Source organism: Leptosomus discolor, chromosome 2 (assembly GCF_034619465.1).
Source record: "Leptosomus discolor isolate bLepDis1 chromosome 2, bLepDis1.hap2, whole genome shotgun sequence".
In the NCBI taxonomy this organism is placed as follows: Eukaryota; Metazoa; Chordata; class Aves; order Leptosomiformes; family Leptosomidae; genus Leptosomus; species Leptosomus discolor.
This window is the reverse complement of record NC_141392.1, coordinates 75,197,995-75,219,783: the sequence shown is the minus strand read 5'-3', so window position 1 is coordinate 75,219,783 and position 21,789 is coordinate 75,197,995. Positions and strand designations below refer to the sequence as shown.

The window sequence follows — 21,789 nt, the reverse complement described above, 5'->3', positions numbered from 1 at the left end:
TACCAAGGACGACATATCCTCCTTCTGATGAAAAGTATGTTCCTGCTTCTGATGGGCCTTCAAAGCAAGGCGTTACACTAAATGTCTGCGAAGCTGAAGCAATTGATTTTCCATTGAGCTGTAAATTGCTGAGACATCCGCTGAAACTGTAGACAGAGTTAATCTGAGGGGCAAAAAAAAAGCATGATTAGTAGATAAACTGCTTGTGGAAGGAAATAAACTCTTCCGTCCTTATTTGTACTTGTTTATGTGTTACTGTGATTGTCTGGTGCATCAGTTTTGGATTAAAAAGCAGTTTCCAGAGAAGAAAAACAGGACAGATGCTTTTCATATCCTCTCATGTCTCTCTGACAACTTCTAGGTAACCCCAGCTTGTGTTGTTTCTCAAACAAGCCTTATTGAACTATGAGAAACAAAGCATAACTAGAGCAAGACAGTTATACATACCTCATACTCTCAAGACAAGACAGGGGTCTACTTTTTCTGAGTAGTCTGTCTATCTTGTTAGGCACATAACACTAAAAATTACCTTGAAGGAGACTTAGTTATGTTAATTTTTGCTTTAATACTCATTTCCATATACTTCAGAATCAAGATGTAGAGCAGAATCCTGACTTCTAGGTACTGTCCTAAGACAGAGATACTAAGACAACGTTAAAATCTCTCCAAAACTCATCTATTTCTCAGACCTTAGGGTAAAACTGATCTCACCTAACTTCACCTGTCTCATCTAAGCTTGGATGTCATTAGGATTTCTGTTTTCCTCACAAACCACTGGCTTTCCAGCTGCTGCTGCAAGTCTATAGAAGTCTAGCCCAGCTACTGCCAGCCGAGCTTTTGCCTGAACTCATCTCTAGAGTCTGCTTTTGCATTAGTTGTACATATGGGATGACGTAATGGGTGTCTGCTTTACCTGGATATTTTTTACAGCTTTTCCGGGAGCTACACCTCCAATGTAGAGTGGTTCAGTGACTTGCCAGGTATTAGCATTACCGCCAAAAGGTTCTTCCAGTACTCGGAGACCATCAATTATCAAGCGACCAACATTTTTGGCTCTCATAAATATCACCTAGAAAGGGAGGAAAAAGATCTAGAAAATTACTTTCATCTGTTGAGGGAACACTCCTGTGCAGTGGAAGAAGGTAAGCTGTTTGAGAAGAAAAGCTTGCGAATGGTACTCTACAAGCCTGTTTTATTAACTGCCAATATTTGTTGATGGACAACCCTCTTTTCGTGTTCATGGAAAGGCTAGATAGTAAAACTGCTGTCTTCTTATATTTTGCTGTACAAGGCAGAGGTAACTAAGGTGTTGCAAGGTCTACTGAGATCTGCCCATCTTGTATTCACATATATGATTAATTGCTACAGTTTGTTAGCGTTTTCACGGTCTTCACCAGTTTTATGGTCTGCATTCATCCAGCCTGCTTTAAACACTTAAGTGGCCAAGTTAGAACCTTAGTAACTGTAGACTTCCTCTGTAGTCACTGAGGAGAGAGAGTGCCTACAGAGGGAAATTCACCTTGACCCCTAAAATTGTCTTTTTATTTTCATAGACTACAGAGGAAGCCTAAGACAGCTGTGCTTCTTGCTTAGGCACTTCAAAGTAATTTGCTGAACAAAATTATCCTAGTCCTCCATGTCCTAGCTAACTTAACTCTTAATTGCCTTGCTGCTCTGCTTGTTTCTGTCGCTTAACATTCAGCTGTTAGTGTTGGGAATTGCTGGATTTTTATACCTGACTCACTTTCCTGTCCCTAGCTAATGACTTGATAAAATGCGACATTGAAGATTTAAAAATATTGGCAGAAGTTTCTCAATATATAGGTGTGGTTATGAACACATGAATGAAAACTCCCTGAGCTGTTGCATCAGCAGTGTCTTACTTCAGCCTTGCTAGCATGTGCCATCATAATGATTGCTATTTTTTACTTACATTGTGCCAAAGGCCATCATTGTATTTCTCTTGGCTCTTAATCCTTATCTTCTGATGACCAGCATTAAACATAAAAATGAGTCGGCCATGAGCAACGAAAAGGGCCATGAAGTTGGTCTCTTTTTGATCCGAGATGTAGAAAATCATTCCATGAGATGAGTGAGTTTTCAGACTGATAGAGAACTGAGCTCTGGCACATAAAAACACAGTATTAAATTAGAGCAGATATAATTGACTTAAATCAAACTGCAGACAGAGGAAGACTGAGATTTTCCTGTCGTCCAGAGGAATACACATCTCGTTTACGGAAGTGGTGTTTCTGAGAAGCATGCCATACTGGATTTTGGAGTAGAAGTCAAAGTTGAAGAAGCTGCCTTGCAAGGAACTTGTTTTCAAAAGTTAAAATCTCTGGAGTGAATAAAATCAATATGGGCCACCAATAACTGACACTCTATACACTACATTTCCATTCCTGTTGAAGAGCAATGTTGATGAACTTTTTAACTGTGATGGCATGGAGGCCTGACTGTTCACAAATCTTTATTGTTATTCCAGACTCACTGCTGAGCTTCTCCTTCCTTGTAGTTCTTTGTCCAAGTCCAAGACAACATGGCAAGTTATGCTGGCTTGGTTTGACACTGTCAACAGCAGAGATTTTTGATTTTTTGATTGGTATTATTACTTCGGGTCTAAAAAATGGCAAAGCTGTACTGGTATAGGACAATGCCAGAACCGATGGCTCCTGATTCTCATGTCAGGTGACTAGCCTAGCTTCCATTCTTCGTATTGCCTGAAGTATCTATATGTTTCGCATTGCATGTGTGTGCACACGCTTAGGCCCTTGCCAGTATCAGTTGTTTTAAAACATCATGGGTCACTGTTTTCTTAAATTGCACATTGCAATGTAATAACAGTTATAAACCAAATTTGTCTTGTAGGGATGAAGTGTCATATTGGAGTTTAGGTTTTCTTTCTTCAGGTGGGCACCATCAGGACTGCCCTAAGTAAAACACTATTGAATTAAAAGGAATGTAATGCTTTTTTTTTTGTGTAAGTCAGGAAATAGCTATCTTCTTTTCTCAGTTAATGGTCTGGTATGCTTCCAGGAAGTGCTGTATTGTTGAATTTATACTCTTTCATGGAAAGTATTGAAATCCTTTGTTGGTCATAACATACCATATGGCATATTCTGTGGAAGCCTCAGAATTAAGTGTCCATGATACCTGGACTCATTATTAATTACTTGAATTTCCATTGTGGCTTGAATTTGGAATGGTTTTCATAGATTTATGTCCTACTGCACTTTGTAGATTCCTAAGCATTAAACATCTGACAAGGTCCACTCAACATGTAACTGCTTTATTTCTTGTGTCCTTTTCCAGCTCTGCTCTAATGCCATTGCTTCTTGCTTAAAGAGACCAAAGGTGCATTGCTTGTATAGAACTAGCATCCTCAAAGTCTTCATACAAATATACAAGGAGATGCATTTTGTTAATATACAACGCAGATGAAGACTGCACAAGAGGAATGTAACTGGAAACACATTCTATTTATGGCTCGTACCCAATGGAAACACCTTTTAATATATTCTGACAACATGCTCTAAACACAAATTGCCCGAAGGTATAAAGGGAAAAGCCAGAGAAAGAGCAGAAATTTGTCCTTTTTTAAAATTTGAAATACAACTTTCTCCTCCCCAGTGTATTTAATATTTGTTATTAAGGTCTCTTTACCTTTGACTGAAATCTTTTGGTATGTGATCAAATTCTTGCCGGCTGTTTGCTGTTCCTCCAAACTGATATGCATGTTCAGTTGCCTTGGGATTCATGGACAAGTGGCACTGAGGGTCTCTTTGCATATTCACTTCTTGATACAGTTTTTTGAGGCCAGTTGAAGGCTGTGAAATCTTGTCTTTGTCTCTTCCCACCTTCATAGAAAGAGAACCGTTATCCAGAAGTTTTAACTAAGATTGGACATAATAAAATGACACTATAATTTATATATAAGCTAGTAATATATTTTTTCCTTGCAAAAATACCAGGAATGATTCCAAGTCAGATTTTCCGTGAACAGATCTACTATAGATGCTGATTTAGGGCAGAAGAAGGGATAAACGGAATACTTGAGTAGCTAACATAATTACAATTCAATTCTTTGGCAGTTTTCCTAGTTGAATGTTTTCCTTTTTGCTTTTGATGATGTCATCAACTATACTATAGGTATAAGAGGACATGCTCGGACTAAAAGGTCTGCATACTGGAATATTAATGCGTGCTAATTGTACCCAATAGAGCACACCACACAGAAGTAGCTGAGAACAGAAGCAAGCTTATTGCCTTTAGGATATTGAAGAAATCAAGAAGGCATGTTTCTGCAGTACTTTTTTGAAGATGTCATAAATTTTGCTTTACAGTTCTAGCAGGAGAGAATGATGCATGTGTAGGCCAGATAGATTGGGTCAGGGCAGTGATTTGCAGTGATGGAATATATGGAGGAAGAGGATCCTTTCCTCCATATATCTGAATTAGTCTTCATGTGGTACATTTTGGATCCATGATTTAGAGCATTCCCAATCATGGCACAGTATGTGTCATTTGGAAAACTCTAGGGTGGTACTGGGGCAAAACCTTTTTATTATGGTTTCCTTTGGCTTTTGATGAGTTTTTTCCTTTCTTATGGAGAAGAGCAACTGGAGGAGATTCAACAGGGCATCCATACAAAGAAGCCTGAACTTTCTCAGAGTACTGCTGGAAATCTTCCACTTCAACCTCTCGATCCAACCTGTGTTTCAGAGAGGAGATGATAAGAACAGCTTTTTTTCCAAGCGTTGGAATTGTCTTCATAAAAATCACAGAATTTTACATTTATAGTTTAAATAATGTTTGGATGGGCTTTTTTACATTCTTGGATCATGGATACAAGTACTGATTTGTCAGTCAATGTTTGGGTGATGCCGACAGCCTGTACTACCACTGCCTGTTGTATCCATGCTTGCATAAATAGATAGTACAAATCTGCAGCATCAAATTCCCTTTAAAATATTCTATATAAGAATATTTCATGAAGTGATTAAGATCAACAAATTCTGACCATTTTCACATGACCAAACTCCTATCTTCCCCATCTTCTGTCAGATGTCTTAATATCATTTTGTTTCAAAGGCAGGGCTAAAAGCTACATAATATAAATGTAAATTACAGCTATGCAATTTATACATTGCATCAGCAGCATTAGCAGGTGCAGTACTGGAAGCTGATTTACATCGTTATTCGCACTTTAACAGTATCTTAACCTAGCAGGTCTGTGCCAACAGTTTCCATGGCAAATAAGGTAAGAAAGTTATTCATACACACTGTCTATCCTCACAAAATGAGACAGGGATTTTTATTGTGACAATAAATCAGTTCTCTTGGGCTACTATTTGATCTGTCAGGCAGCGACTGCCTGGTAATATGTTTGGGAGGATGCTACGCACCTAGTGAAGTAAGCGTTGCTTATGCAGCCAGTGAAGTTGGCTTGCTGCGTTCTGAGGGGAGAGCCACCAAAATAAAACTTCTTGACGCTGTCCAGGCTTTTCCCTCCTCTGTCCTTTGCTGGGTTTTTCTTGCTTTGCTTCTTGTCATCAACAGTCAGCTCATAACTGCAAAGGCAAAGCATCCATTTTGTAGGCCAGTTTTAGAAACGTCAATGCCGGTGGTTAGACAGCATATTACATGCACTTGAAATGCTTTGCTCAGTGTGTACATCACTGAATGGTGGTGCTCAAAGTCATGAGAAGACCTTCTTGCTTCCAGCTGTACAAGTAGCAGTTCAGTAACCCACTGGCAAAGTTGAGTCCAGAGGCTGATGTAGTTCATAATATCCTGAGTTAATTGTGAAGTCCAGAAAAATACAGTCCTCTCAATGAAGACAGATAAACTGAGGGGTTACTAATAAATGAATGGAGCCACCATTTGGGTAAAATAAGATCTAAGCACATGCTAATCCTTCTTCTTTATGCCCCTATCCCTTTTTCCTTCTTTTTCGTCACAGTACATCGATGTCTGAATTAATACAATGTTTTTACCTAATCTCATTTTGCACACTAATTCCTGCAGAAGTCAGGAAGGATTCTATTGCTTTAATAAGAAATTGAGTATAACTAGAGCATCAGACGTTGCTTTTGTTTGGCGAATTCGGAATTGAGCACATGCAGGGAAACATGTCAGTCCCCCGGGCTATTCCAAGGCACCTTTTTGGACCTTCAGCTTTTCAGACTGTTTCTTGGATGTCAGAAGCCACAGGTACAGACCTCCATTTCCATTAGAAAACTGATGATGAGCTGGTTGTATCTGAATAAGCAAGATTCTTGAAGAAAGGTGCTTTGATTAATTTGCCTTCTAAGAAGATTTTAAACATAGAAGACAACAGTAAAACATAGCAATAAAACAATTCTTTCAAGTTTTTTATTAAGAAGCACATAGAGAGACTTATTCCCTACTGCTATATTTAGTCTTATATTTGTGTTTTTCAGTGCTAAAAATATTTTGAACATGTTCCACTGTATATATTCCAAATGAGTGCTTTTTGTGAAGATGGTCAATTACTTTAGGGTCAATTTGGGATTGTTTTAACAAATCAGAACAATCAATCCTGCTGAAAAATTAATCTTAGGCTAGTTTTACATAATATTAAACTGCTTTCATCCCTGAGGACAAAACATGACTAAATTTTTAGAAAAACTGTTATTTTAGTTTTACTAAAAATTCCCGACATCTTGTGCTAAGGCCAAGCTGGCCAGTTTTCAATCACATAGATTTTTGGCTTTGTATTTTTTTAACTGAATCGATCAGTTAAAATTATCACTTAAAAAACCCCACTTAAACATCACTTTGAAAGTGAGTATGAAATGATAAGGTGCTTTACAAGAAATATTTGTATTCTAAAGGCAGGGAATAAAAGATGCTGGACAGCTTTACCTTTCTGGGGTGATGGAAGTAACAACGAAGTGGGTTTTTCCATCGTTGTAATTTCGGTCTGGTGATTGAATTTTGGTTCCACTTGCGTTTAAAACCACAGCACCTCTGTCCATAGAGACGGATAATACATCTGACTGAAATACGGACAAAACCATCTTCATAAGCAAATGTAACATAGAAAAATTAACAGTTCTATGTGTTTTCCTGTTGTATTTATTTTTCTTCCTGCTATTTGTGCTTTATTTGCAGAAAGGTATACTAAGTAGCAAACCAGGAGATGATCTCATTAGAATCGATATTTTTGCTGTTTTTTAAGCCGGAATTCTGGAAATTCTGCTACTGATTATGTCTCATGTGTATGCCACATGATCTCCTTCCGTCTAGCATGGATGTATGATGTTTACATTTCATTTGTGTTTCTGGCCTGGTACTGTACACAGCAGCTGTAACTGCAAGATTCCTGCTGTCATAAGACCAATACATTTTTTTCTTTTCCTAATTCCCTCTGATCAGACCTGTTCAATCATTCAAAATTATCTCAGAGATAAGATCTGCTATCTGGGTCAGGCATACGGGATCACCATGTCACATAGAAGGAATAGTGTCTGTTCTGTTAGAGCAAGCACTGCCACTGTGCGCTTGTAGGAATCATCCTGTCGTATTCTGTCAAGTGTGAAATAGCTGAACCTCCATTTGTTAAGTAGGGCACTTGGCACCTCATAGGATTAAAGTGTTTAAGTTAAAACCAAAGTGGTGTGTGTAAGGCCTCATTTATGCAAATGATGTGGATAACTGACATGGTTACTGATTTCAATTTAAGGTAATAGTCCAGGCTGTAAAATGTAAAAGTTCAGTAGTGGTTATTAGCGTCATACAGCCTTCCCTGCTGCACTGTGGGTGATCTTCTGCAAGTATGGCAGAACAGACATTTGGGGGTGGTTGCAAATGTTCTGTCATCTAAGCTCATGCTTGCTGCAGATGTCAGTCTGTGCCTGCAGGATCTTGGAATCACTCTGGCTCCCACAACGTTTTGGGAGTGCAAGTCCATATTTCTGCCCACATCACACCTCTGAGGGGGCATTTAGAGCAGCCTGGCTTCCCATAGCTGCAAGTAGCCATTCTCAAGTGCAGCTTTTCCCAGTCACACATGGAGGTCTAAATACTGTCTAGGAATACAGACAGCTTTCTGACTGGTTTCTGTCAACTCAGCAATGCTCAAAATACCATTCCACTAATTTTGTCTTTGCTTCTAGGAGATTGTCGCTGGATGGAAAATGTCAAGCCCTTAATATTATTTGTGCTTTGGTAGCACCTACAGGTCCAAATAGGGATTGCAGTGCTGCTGAGCGCAGCAACATCCACTGTGCATTTCTGCCCCAAGGACTTTATTGAGCACAAATGGATGCATGCTAATTCTAGGCGTATGACCAAATCCTCTTTTCAACATTAAAATAATATCTAAGCATTGCTGGTTTTCATCTGTAGATCAAATGCAAACTGCGAAAATGAGGTCATCAATGAATGCTTCTATACTGCAGACTGCTTTCTCTATTATGACACCATGAAGTGAGAAATTGTATTGTTCCCCTGGTATTCTTCTGGGAAACAATGTGAGGATAAAATAAAACAAACTCTAAAGAAATATATACTCACTCCTTCAGAATAGTAAAACAGCAGCCCGTTGGGCTGCAGTGTCCGGAAATTAAAGCCTCCTTCAAAGTCACCAAGGAGGGACATTTTTGGGCTTGATGCAATGAAGCTTTCTCCGTTGAAATACGCTTTGCGGGACATCTGTGTATTAAATAATACAAAATTACAAGTAAACCTCAGAAAACATCCAAGTCATAAAAAGAACAAGCCTATTTCTTTCTTTTTTGAAGATGCAGCCAGTTCAGTTTTATAAAACCTTCAATTTTTCCTATGCATCTTAACCTAATTTAGATAGGCTTTCCCTCACATGCCGTGAAAATCTTAAGAAAATGTAGCCATTTTAGACAGTGTAAGCCAAATTGTTCTCAGTTTCCTGGGATCTTGGCCTCGTTCTCAGTCTGCTGAAGTTAGTGATCATGAAGACTAGAAGCAGAGGGGGCTCAAGCCCGGGTCTAAACTGTGTGGCATTGAGTCACCATCCCAACATGTGACATACTAGTTTGCATGCTGCACTAAGTGCTGTGGCGGGGCAGGGGGGTGTTGGACATGATGGTCTATAACCCTCTGAATCTCAGGAGTAAAACTGGGTCTGAGGATGAATTACAACTAGTTTCCTTGTTGACAGAGGGTGAGATTATGTGATGAGTTCTACAAGTGGTGGGCTTCTTCATCTTCACAGTTACGCAGCATGGCTTTGGATGAACATGGCTGTAGGATAAAGACCACAAACTCTGTTTGGATTTACCAGCCTTGCATTGTAATGGACAAATGGTGAATGGTGGAAAGGATCAGAAATGAAATGGCAATTTTCTCAGTGTTAATGCTGGTGCAGTTGGTTTGTGGATCACACAGGAAGAGCTGGCCTGTCTTAAGGGGAGAACTCATTTGAAGGGTGAATATCTTGCTGTCTTTTTTATTTCATACATCTGTATTAGGATGTGTGTGAGGACAATTCTCCTTGTTTCTTTAAGAAAGAACATATTATGTTGGAATATTTCCTTTCAGAATACAGCACACAGTTTATTTCAGAACCAGCTTTCATATTGCAGTTTCACATATAAGAATAGGAAGTGAAACACCTTGTGCTGTAATTCAGGGTGAAAACTGGGTGATATGTCAGCAGCCATGACACACACATACACATCACTCCTGCCAGTCAATGAATGCATTGTCATTTCCTTGGTTGAAGACTTTCTTTCCATCGTTTGGAGTAACACTCAAGCTCCTGGCTATATCCATTGCCAAAATTTTGTTGTTATCTCACTGATGATGTTATGCTTACCAGTGAATCCTCTGGGCACCCATAACTGATTCCCAGGGTTCCTGGCTCTTCTAACAAGTTGAAATCCTTCTTTTGGAACTGGAAACCCTTCATGCAGCCTTTAAAGCCGATACTTCCTGCCAGATGTGAGCTAATGCTGTTGGAAAACAATGCCAAACAAGCTGCAGTTAGATAGCCCTTGCCTTTCTGAAGACACTTTTGTCACCAAGGTGTTCTAAAAAATCTTGGAAGAGCCTCATTTGCCTCACTAATGCCCAATTCCTGCATCTTAATGTGAAACAACTAATTAACCACATTATGTATTTTGAAAAGTCAGGATGCACCAGTTGTAATAAATGTTATGAGGAGAAATATATGAGATCTCAGAGAGAAAACCAATATCGAGTGACTTTAAAAAGATAAAAATAGCTGCTAAAATGAAAAGTCTTATTTTAAAATGTATTTCTACCCACTTGCAGTGAAAATCAATTGGTATCTATCTCAATTTTTTATCATTTTAGAAAATTCCTGGTTTAGTTTTTCCTGTCTTGCTTTTACTAGCAGGTTGCAGTCTTTCCTTTGGAAACAAATGGATCTCTCTTTCTTAACAAATAATGGTAACAGAGGTCAGGGAAGTAAGAGTAAATTCTGCTTGCTGATGAGTAGATTTACATAATTGTAAATGAGACCACTAGGTGAGCTTCCAGGATCCGTTTTATGTCAGATTTGAGGTAGATAGCACAGCAGTGTATCCCAAGTGCTCCTACTCACTGCTCCAAGTTTTTCAACTCCAACCTTCACCAAGATACCACAGCGTTATGGCACAGGACAAATATAGAATTTATCCTCACAATACTCAAGGTGTCTGAAGAAGTAATTTGCCTAAAATCACAGTGAGTCTCTGACAGGGCAAGGAAGTGACATGGGATCTACTGGGTACCAGTCCAGGAGATAACTAGGGAACAAATACACTGAAGGAGTGAATGTAAAATCAAGAGTTTTGACCTGGCTATCTGTAAACAGTCTTTGTTCTTTCGACAGAATGTACCTTAGCAGTGGGATTCATAGACTCACAGAACAGTTTGGGTTGGAAGGGACTTTGAAGATCATCTAGTCCAAATCTGCTGCCATGCGCAGGGTCACCTTCCACCAGACCAGGTTGCTCCAAGCCCCATCCAACCTGGCCTTGAACACTGCCAGGGAGGGGGCAGCCACAGCTTCTCTGGGCAACTTGTGCCAGTGTCTCACCACCCTCACAGTAAAGAATTTCTTCCTAATACCTAATCTAAATCTCCCCTCTTTCAGTTTAGAGCCATTAACCCTCGTCCTATCACCACACTCACTGATAAAGAGTCACCCCTGTCTTTCCTGTAGGCCCCCTTTAAGCACTGGAAGGCTGCTATAAGGTCTCCCTGGAGCCTTCTCTTCTCCAGGCTGAACAACCCCAACTCTCTCAGCCTGTCTTCATAGGGGAGGTGCTCCAGCCCCTGATCATCTTTGTGGCCCTCCTCTGGACCCGCTCGAGCAGGTCCACGTCTGTCTTGTGCTGGGGTCCCCAGAGCTGGATGCAGCACTCCAGGTGTGATCTCAGAGTTGAGGGGGAGAATCACCTCCCTTGATCTGCTGGTCACACTCCTTTTGATGCAGCCCAGGATGGGATTGGCTTTCTGGGCTGCGAGCACACACTGCTGGCTCATATTCCATTTTTCATCCACCAGCACCCCGAAGTCCTCCCCAGGGCTGCTCTGAATCCACTCATCGCCCAGCCTGTATCTGTTCTTGGGATTGCCCCGACCTATGTGCAGGACCTTGTACTTGGCCTTGTTGAACTCCACTAGGTTTGCACAGGCCCACCTCTCCAGCCTGTGAGGGTCCCTCTGGATGACGTCCCTTCCCTGCAGCTTGTTGACTGCACCACACAGCTTGGTGTCATCAGCAAACTTGCTGAGGCTGCACTCGATGCCACTGTCCATGTCACCGAAAAAGATGTTAAACAGCAGCAGTCCCAGTACCGAGCCGTGAGGAATGCCACTTATTGCTGGTCTCCACTCAGACATCAAGCTGTTGACTGTGACTTTGAGTGCAACCATCCAGCCAATTCCTTATCCACTGAGTGGTCCATCTGTCAAATCCATGTCTGTCCAATCTAGAGACAAGGATGTTGTGCAGGACAGTGTCAAATGCTTTGCACAAGTCCATGTAGATGATGTCAGTTGCTCTTCCCTTATCTACCAACGCTGTAACACCATCATAGAAAGCCACCAAATTTGTCAGGCTCAATTTGGCCTTAGTGAAGCCATGTTGGCTGTCGTCAGTCACCTCCTTATTTTCTGTGTGTCCTAGCACAGTTTCCAGGAGAATCTCCTCCATCATCTTGCCAGGCAGAGAGGTGACACTGACTGGCTTGTAGTTCCTCAGATCTTCCTTTTTTCCCTTTTTAAAAATGGGTGTTACGTTCCCCCTTATCCAGTCAGCGGGAACTTCACTGGACTGCCACGACTTCTCAAATATGATGGATATCGGCTTAGCCACTTCATCTGCCAATTCCCTTAGGACCCACAGATGCATCTCATCAGGTCCCATGGACTTGTGCACCTTCATGTTCCTTAGATAGTCTTGAACCTGATCTTCTCCTACAGTGGGTGGCTCTTCAATCTGCCAGTCCCTGCCTTTGCCTTCTGTGACTTGGTCAGTGTGGCTGGAGCACTGGCTGGAGCACAGTGAAGACTGAGGCAAAAAAGTCACTGAGTACCTCAGCCTTCTCCATATCCCAGGTAACTAGGTCTCCTGTTTCCTTCAGGAGAGGGCCCACATTATCCCTAGTCTTCCTTTTATCACCAATCTTAACCTATAGAAGTTTTTCTTGTTGCCCTTGACGTCCATGGCCAGATTTAATTCTATCAGGGCTTTGGCTTTTCTAATGTCATCCCTGGCTGCTCAGACGGTTTCTCTGTGTTCCTCCCAGGTGACCTGTCCTTGCTTTCACTCTCTGTAGGCTTCCTTTTTGTGTTTGAGTTTGTCCAGGAGCTCCTTGTTCATCCACACAGGCCTCCTGGCTTTTTTGCCTGACTTCCTTTTCATTGGGATGCATCACTCCTGAGCTTGGAGGAGGTGATCCTTGAATATTAACCAGCTTTCTTGGGCCCCTCTTCCCTCCAGGGCTGTATCCCATGGTACTCTACCAAGCAGGTCCCTGAATAGGCCAAAGTCTGCTCTCCTGAAGACCAGGATATCGAGCTTGCTGTGCACTCTCCTCACTGCCCTAAGGACATTGAGCTCCACCATTTCATGATCACTGCAGCCAAGGCTGCCCTTGAGCTTCACATTCCCCACCAACCCCTCCTTGTTGGTGAGGATGAGGTCCAGCATAGCACCTTTCCTCGTTGGCTCCTCTATCACTTGGAGAAGAAAGTTATAATCAATGCATTCCTGGACTGCTTATGCCCTGCTGTATTGTCCCTCCAAGAGGTATCAGAGTGGTTGAAGTCCCCCATGAGGACCAGGGCTTGTGAATGCGAGGCTGCTCCTATCTGTCTATAGAGGGCCTCATCCTCTCACTCTTCTTTGTTGGGCGGCCTGTGCCGACCCCCACTATAATGTCTCCTGTCCCTGCCCTCCCTTTAATCCTGACCCATAAACTCTTGGTTGGCTCCTCATCCATCCCCAGGCACTGCTCCATGCGCTCCATACTTTTCACCTCACATAAGATAATACTGACAGTGTTGGCACCTGCTTCTGCCCTAGTTGTCTATGAGTTATTGTAAGGCAGGCATTGGAAACACAACGGAAGAATCAGGCTTTGGAAATGCTTATTTTTCTACATTGGCAAAAATGGACTGTCATGTGAAGTAGTGCAGATGTAGATGTACATGTCTGAAGGAAGGTGAGGGGAAGAGCACTGGGGGCTTAATCTGCTCCTCAGTGAAATCAGCTGGAAAGCAAAATCAACAGGAAGGCTCCTGCCATCTTCACTGGGGTTTCAGTCAAAGTGTGTCATATCAGTCAACCAGTTTAATCTCTACTCTGATTGACCATGTGACTGTCTGGATGCCACAAATGTTTTTCTGTTAGATGCCATTCACTTAACATTTTTCTAGGAGCAACAAGAACTATAGAAGATAGGTTTTAACCTAAAGAAAGGCTTCTGAGTTTGTTTTGTAACAATTCCCAGCATCCAGTGCTCTTACCTCCCCTTAGCTTTCTGCTTTATCCTGTGACTGAGGTGGGAGAAAAATAACATGTAGTGTACTTCCAGATTAATTTATTTGGGAAAAAAGGCAATTGACAGAGGAAGGTGCTGTTGAAGTGAATGAAAATACACTGCTCTGAAAGAATATTAAACTCCTCCTCTAAGACTAGAGCTAGTTTCCCCCCCTGCTGCTGTCCCCCAATGTCAGTTAAATGTAAGTCTGTCTAGAAAAAGGAAAGATAAATATCAGTAGCAGGTAGTTGTAATAGTAGAGAGATAGTAGTAGGTCATCAGTAGGTGTTAATTCTAATACTGACTTGTGCTCCTGATGAAAATGGAGTGATGTCACCACATTTGGATCATACTTTTTGCTATCTACCCTTGTCAGGAGAACCAAAGCTGAGTACGACATCAAAGGCAAAGGCATAGCTCCACTTAAATAATTTCTATATATATTTTTCAATATTATAATTGATCATATTTTTACAATGCCTAGGATTTTTTCTGATACAACTTGTTTATTGAGATGTTATTTTTCCTGCTTTGACAGTACCTTCCAAGTGTTTTGCAGAATAATCACAATTCACTCAGAAAACTACAGGCATAATTCATGTGATTCATGTTGTATCCTACATTTGTGAACCAGTCTCATCTGCCATTGAGCTGCTCAATTGCCTAGATTTCTAGGTCCTTCTGGGCTTTTTTAGTGTTCTCTAGGCTTGATTAACTGAAGTAATTTTCACCATCCTTTTGTCCTTTGTTTCTAGATCATTAATGTATTTAATACCAGCCCTAAGAGAGATCCTTTGGGCATGTGCTGCAGAGTTTTTATACTGTGAAAATTGAAGAGTTACTACTACGTCCTATTTTCTCTTTCCCAGCTGCTTTCTAATCCGCTGCAGCCTTTCCCCTCTCCACCCCACTAGTTTTCTTAATAGCCTCTTATGACAGACCTTTGTAAAGAACTATTTCAAAGGCCAGATAAATTACATACTCTGTTTTCTTCCTTGCCCACCGTTTTGTTTGCGTGTTCAAATAATTACATGGGATTGAAAGGCATCATTTTCCTTTACATGAAGATTGTCCCTATCTTAAAAGCTTAATCTGTAAGTATTTTATATCTTAGACATGGTTTATTGATTCAACAGGCTCTCCTGACAACAAAATAAGGTTTCAGGAGATCATCTACCACTAATTCCTAGAAACTATTGTGCAACATTTGCTGTCTTCCTTTTTTTTTTTTTTTTTTTTTTTTTTTTTTTTACACAGAGGGTATTTTAAAGAGACATGGTATTTCTGTTAGCATTTGTGACACTTAAAGAGCAGCTGGAGCCCTTCTGAAAATGCTGGCCTTGCTGTCTGACCCTGGGAATGAATATTGCCTGTCAGAAGAGCATAGCCTCCTTCAAGCAGCCAGTCTGCTCTCGCAGAGCGTGACCCTGGTCCGGCAGATTCCCACTGCAGGAAATGGGAGTTATACAGTCTACTGAGATTAAACTTGGCTTCTGTCAAATGGTATGATGGGAAAATGAGACTTTTTATTTTCTTCCCACGGCTACGCAGAGCCAACTGACTTGGGTCTAGACAGAACCTGAGACAGATCAGAACTGAAGTGCAGAGTAGGAAAAATATCTTTAGATGTGAAAATGCAGTTGGTAGAGGGTTTTGATCCTTCAGCAGAGCATTGCTCTTTCACAAAGATCACCTTTTGCAGAGCAAGGAGGAATACTAGTTCTGTATATTCATGTGCTCTTTGAAAGTGCCTTTTTGTTTTAAGAAGACAACAGTTTCTATTACCCATACTAAAACTAGACCAGTTTCAGCAGAATTTACCTGTGCCGGATCAAGTCTAATCCTTGGTTCTTCAGAGCTTTGAGAGACACTTAGAAAGGTGTCTGAGGGGTTGTTTTACATAAGGTGTTGAGGCTGGGAAAAATGTTTCATGTAAGCCCCCTCAGCACAGGTCAAACAACATAACTTAAATATGGTGATTACTTGAAGATAATGATTGAATCGCACTTGTAAACCAACCTGGAGTGCAAAATCTCAGTAGGCGCTCCTCCAATGTAGATGTCTGTGAACGGCATTGCTGTTCGTTCATTGTCCACACTTTTTATATGTCGCCTGTCTACTACCAAGATCATCTTCTTAGAATTGTGATATATAATAGAAATCTGAAAAGAAAAACATGTGCTTAAAAGTATCTGGAATGTCATCTTTTGTCAGTTGTCATGATGATTTTGCAAAATTGATTGCATCTTTACATCTTTTTGTTTGAAAAGTTCCTCCCATTTATCAAAAAAGTTGTTTGTAAATTGGGAAGGGCTGACAACAATTACTAGTAGTGAGCTTATTTTGATGTCACAATTTCCCTGATGACTGAAAACCCAAGATATTTCACTTATGAATAAATCCACATGACAGTACCCCATGTCAGATTCTACACTGCGGCAAACAGATAACCTCCATTAATTTCAGACTGCTTTCTTTATTTATTCACAGAATCACAGAATCACAGAATGTTAGGGGTTTGGAAGGGACCTCAAAAGATCATCTAGTCCAACCCCCCTGCCAGAGCAGGACCACCTAGAGTAGATCACACAGGAACAAGTCCAGGCGGGTTTTGAATGTCTCCAGAGAAGGAGACTCCACAATGTCTCTGGGCAGCCTGTTCTGGTGCTCTGTTACCCTCACAGTGAAAAAGTTTTTCCTTATGTTAATATGGAACCTCCTATGCTCCAGCTTGCATCCGTTGCCCCTTGTGCTGTCATTGGACATCACCGAGAAGAGCCCGGCTCCATCCTCCTGACACTCGCCCTTTACGTGTTTATAAACATTGATGAGGTCACCCCTCAGTCTCCTCTCCTCCAAGCTAAAGAGACCCAGCTCCCTCAGCCTTTCATCATAAGGGAGATGTTGCACCCCCTTAATCGTCTTTGTGGCTCTGCGCTGGACTCTTTCAAGCAGTTCCCTGTCCTTCTTGAAGTGAGGGGCCCAGAACTGGACATACTATTAAAGAAGTTAGGGCATACTTCTTAAAAAACTTATTTCATTGTCAAAGCATAAAGGCTTAATTGGGCTCTGCTTAAACATGTTGAACAGAACTGTAGCTGTAGTTGTGGATCAGGAACCAGACTTTGAATTTACATCAAGTAAATGGCAGGAGAAGCAAGCCAGTAATGGGGATTTGCTACTGTCACTGTCACAGTTACACTGACTTTAAGCAAATTCTCTTAAACCAAATACAAGTAGATATTTTAGATCTGCCAAAGTCCCTAAAATACTATGCATACATAAAATACTGCTACCAAATTGATTCTCTCTTCAAATGAAATGGGAAATGCAAAATGCAATGTTTTTTCTAATACAAAGCATAACATCTAAGGTGGTCAAGTTAACATAATGACATGTTTTTAGTTGAGGAGAGTTGTATGTTTGAAGGATATTGTTGTCCTGGATATAATTTAATTTTGAATTAATAATACTTTTTCTCCCATGTGAACTGTCCTGTCTTTGGCTAGTAATACGCAGAATCTGTCCACAAGCCCTGATTTACCAGGAGGCAGAGAGAGTCTTCCCTTTCCTCCACTCAGTAGTGGTGGGAGTTACATGTGCTCTTTCACATGCAAGGCAGACATGTGCTCTACTCTTCTGCCTGCTCTACTGCATCACCACCTGGCCCCTCATCCTTTTTCTCCTTTCGCTGGTGTTGGAGCAAATTATTGCTGCTTTGGAACTGCTGGGATGGTTGGTCTAATGGCTGTAATTGTAACCACATCTCTACCTCATGAAATTTAGCGTCGTTAATCTGAGCCTTCTTCATGGAGTCCTCTAGCAGCACAGGGCCAGTGCTGAAGCCGAAGTCATAGCGGAGGTACAAGAAACCATTGTGCATCTCTAGACTGAAGAACATACTCTATAAAACAAAACAGCAGTCAGAAAAGCACTATGATTGTGGCAGCAATTTAAAAAAATTCGTCAGCAGTGTTATGAGAGTGTCTGACATTTTGAAAAGCATGCTGGGAAAAGGTCTTTTCATTTGCAAAATTATAACAGTTTCTGGATTATTTTTTATATATATAAACGTGAAGATATACACATGCACACATGATTGTTTGCTAAACAGCACTTATTTGAAGACTTGGTGAACTGTTTCCCTGTAGGAATAGTATTTGGTAGAACAGTAATGTCAATATTCTTTACCAGCAAAGTATTCCCAGTGCAAACGCATCTGTTTACTGTCAAAGTAATACTACATGCCCCAAATGAAAGAAGTTTTACTGGTAAAAGCAATGTTGTGTTAGAACGGCTGTATCTGCATTAGCAGCTTCTGTGATGATGCCTGTAATAGTTCAGGATTGTATCTTTTGACAGCTCTGATCAGCACTGATGTATTTACTGAAGGCTGAGCAATAGCTAGAGTGCATTTACTGTGTATTTGGTTTCTGGATTTCTTATCATAGAATGATTTGGGTTGGAAGGGACCTCAAATATCATTTAGTTCCAACCCCACTGCCCTGGCAGGGACACCTCCCACTAGATCAGGTTGCTCAAGGCTCCATCCAGCCTGGTCTTGACCACTTCCAGGGATGGAGCATCTATTACTTCCTTAGGCAACCTGTTCCAGTGTCCCTCAGGGTGAAGAACATCTTCCTTGTACCTAGTCTAAACCTGCCCTCTCCCAGCTTCCAACCATTACCCCTTGTGCTATCACTGCAGGCCCTTGTAAAAAGTCCCTCCCCAAAGTCCCTTTCTGACTATTTATGCTTCATGGTTTGGCTTCTGTTCTATGGCTGGGTGACCTAAGCTTTATAAACAGAGCTCTAGTTTAGAAAATCTTTAGGGAGTGCTTGAAATGAAGATCTGCGCCATAGAATTAGTCTTGTTCCAAAACTGAACATAAAGAAGTAGAAAGGGCAGTTTACAGCAACTCTGCATCTGGGTCAATGCTTTTAATGCTAATGTTTATCTTCTCCTGGTATTCATGCTGTTGTTCCCATGCCTAATGGAAACATGGGAACAATAATTTTCAAAAAACTACTGCAGGCTGAGAACTGCTGTCTCTGACACAAATGAGTCCACATTCAGAAGTAATTACTTAAAGAAGTAAAAGTTAAGTTTTCATTTAAATGAAACTGGGTTTGTTTTGAACACCTTAAACTTGAAAATGAAACAGGGATTACTTTCAGAATATTTATGAGCTGTCTTTGCAGAACTGAATAGTGGACCGGCTTACACACTGTTTCTAAAAGTGCCTGTGAGTTGGCATGGTCTTCCAAAGCTAACATCCAACTTGATTGCCGTTTGCACTGTAACACACAAAGTGCATACATCTCTGACAAATCTCTGGGCACTTTTGCTTGGAAGAAGAATGACTGATCTGCAATAGAGGCTGTTAAACTTTTAACTGCAGTTGCTTAGTCCAAAACCTCCTAAGAGCAAAGGTTAGTGGTAGCATGCTATGGTGCAGAGCAAATTGCTCACCACAGCCCTGCTCTGGAAGTTACCCTAAAGGCAAACGCTAGAGAGTAGTTCTTCTGATTCTCTTCTAAATACTTAATGTGGTGGTACATGTAGGTGTCTAGACAACTGTATGTCTGTGGAATGCATCTACATAGTAAAATGTGTTCTGTGGCTTTACCAAGTTGTAATCCACACAGAACTTGGGACCTTGATGTGGAGATGCTCAATGACAAAAAAATCTGAGTTTGTCTTCAGAGGATATTTGCGTGTGGAGTCTACTTTCATCAAACCCTTACAGGGTTTGCATCACCCTCAAACTTCTGAAAAGCTGATGATATTTGTATCAAGCCTTTATATTTGGACTGCTTTCTATTTTCAGCAACTTAAATAGTTAACTCTAGTACACTCTGAGACACAGTTATAAAGTGGCAGGTACCACAAAGTGGCTACTTTATGGGAGTTACTTCACGGAAATTTCCTGTCACTTTGATTGTACATTCACATTTAAATAAAGATGCAACTATTGCGCTTAACTGGAGTCTCTCTCAAAGTGTCATCACAAGTCTGAAGTCCTGTCTGTCTCTGGATGAGATCGGAGTCTAGCTCAGGACCTCTGCTTTCTGGGGCCTTTGCAGAGCAAGTTCTAGTTCCCTCCTAATGTATACATGCACCAGACAAACACAAACTATTTCCTCTTTCCAGAAGTTAAATGTAAGCACATAAGCATTTTTGATTTTCCATAATATTCTAAGTACTGGGGAACTTGCGGTGCTTATGGATAAAGGGTACCAGCAGGATTTGGTACTCACCCCATTAATCATCAGCAGGATCAATCCGTTGTCTGTAGGCGTTCGAACTTCTATGTCAAACCGAGTCACCTGGCTGAATCTTCCCCTTCTCTCAATGTTTCTTGCCAAGGCATAGCCAGAGCCATCAAAGAAATAGCTCACAGCCCGGCTCTGAGTGAAAGCCAACTTATTTCTATGAAAAAACAAGCAGGGAAGTAATATTTGGCATATCCCTGTTTTAATTTGGGGAAATTTAAAGGCCTTTGCAATTAAAATACTTTCTTGAAATAATTATTCTGAACTGCTGCTTCTTCCTGGCAGCAGTGAGATTGATGACTTTCTTTTAGATTCTTTTTGGGAATTTTTTCTGAAAAATAATGTGTAGTGTTGAAGGTGTGTCTAACTCATCATTACTTCGTGCTTTTATCCTGTGTTGTATGTAGAGGGCAGGAAAATTCTTTGCTCACAACACCTCCGCATTATAAGGATACACATATATTTCTATTAGAGCTTGCCCGGTTTGTGCAGAAACCCATTTGAATTCTCTGAGGCCTTTAGTCAGGCGTGGGCTGTGCTGGGGAGCCCGGGAGCAGGCCATATGCACTGTCCGGGAGAGCAGCAGCTTGCACTCCCTATGGGAATGGCATAGGAAGCAATAATTTGCTCTGTCTCAACCCCTCCTGCATTTATTCCCAGTGAGAGCTGCAAGTTTCTCTCTTGTTCTTTGCATGGATTCTACTGTTGCTGCCTGTTGTATGAACAAAATGCCTACTAATGTTTGTGCTAAATGAACGCTGCTGTTGATGTTCACTTCTACTTTAGGGGCTGCATTTCCCAGTTTGTGACTGGCTTATCTGGGAAATTTCTGTTGTGGGTTTAAGAGCGCGTGGCAGAAAGATAACTTCTATACTGGCTTTTCTAGCTGGGGGTGGGACTGCGCTCAGGTTTACCAGGCCCACTGGAGCTAACTGGCTGTGGTGATATTTCTTGCAGTGACAGGATTCGAGTCAGAAGCAGTCCTGTCCTAGGCAAGCAGCGGGGGTAAGGAGGGAGCCTGAACTATGCCACAGCTAACACAGTAGTTCCCTTTCGAAGGCATCAGCAAGGCTGTGAGAAAGTAAATGGAGGCAGCAATAAATCATAGAATATCTCGAGTTGGAAAGGAACCCATAAGGATCCAACTCCCATATGTATGCAAGTTCAACTTGTTGACACAACTAGGAGTTAAAAGTGGCCAAGTTCCTTCCGGACAACAGGATCTAACATTAACTAAACCAGGAATGAACCACCAGGGCCGGCACTTACAACAAACCAGAGCAGCAGAGTGACGGCGGGACTGTCCCCTACCTGGCACAAGGTGGCGATGTGGTGGTGTCGATGTTATAGACGTGCTTGAAGTTGTATAGGCTGATCACATCATCGTTCAGGGTAGCCAGTTCCAGGCAGCCGATGAAGCCAGGCAGGTTTAAGCTCGAAGGCAGCTGTGCAGAGGGCAAGGAGAAGTAAAAGGGGAAAGGTCACACTCGTTATTTGGGTATCATGAAAGC

At 41.3% G+C, this 21,789-nt stretch overlaps 1 protein-coding gene across 1 annotated transcript in view; it reads right to left on the bottom strand.

The window, feature by feature from the left end:
* The window catches only part of LAMA4 (laminin subunit alpha 4), a 104,622-nt gene that overhangs the window by 7,442 nt on the left and 75,391 nt on the right, over nucleotides 1-21,789 (bottom strand). The window contains exons 22-34 of the mRNA XM_086461289.1: nucleotides 21,590-21,723; nucleotides 20,264-20,435; nucleotides 17,776-17,907; nucleotides 16,023-16,165; nucleotides 9,824-9,959; nucleotides 8,545-8,682; nucleotides 6,892-7,025; nucleotides 5,409-5,573; nucleotides 4,561-4,714; nucleotides 3,667-3,860; nucleotides 1,934-2,123; nucleotides 914-1,069; nucleotides 4-163 (exon numbers count right to left, since the gene is read on the bottom strand). Of these exons, the coding sequence (XP_086317415.1) occupies nucleotides 4-163; nucleotides 914-1,069; nucleotides 1,934-2,123; nucleotides 3,667-3,860; nucleotides 4,561-4,714; nucleotides 5,409-5,573; nucleotides 6,892-7,025; nucleotides 8,545-8,682; nucleotides 9,824-9,959; nucleotides 16,023-16,165; nucleotides 17,776-17,907; nucleotides 20,264-20,435; nucleotides 21,590-21,723 (2,008 nt within the window). The remainder of the gene's footprint in view (nucleotides 1-3; nucleotides 164-913; nucleotides 1,070-1,933; nucleotides 2,124-3,666; nucleotides 3,861-4,560; nucleotides 4,715-5,408; nucleotides 5,574-6,891; nucleotides 7,026-8,544; nucleotides 8,683-9,823; nucleotides 9,960-16,022; nucleotides 16,166-17,775; nucleotides 17,908-20,263; nucleotides 20,436-21,589; nucleotides 21,724-21,789) is intronic.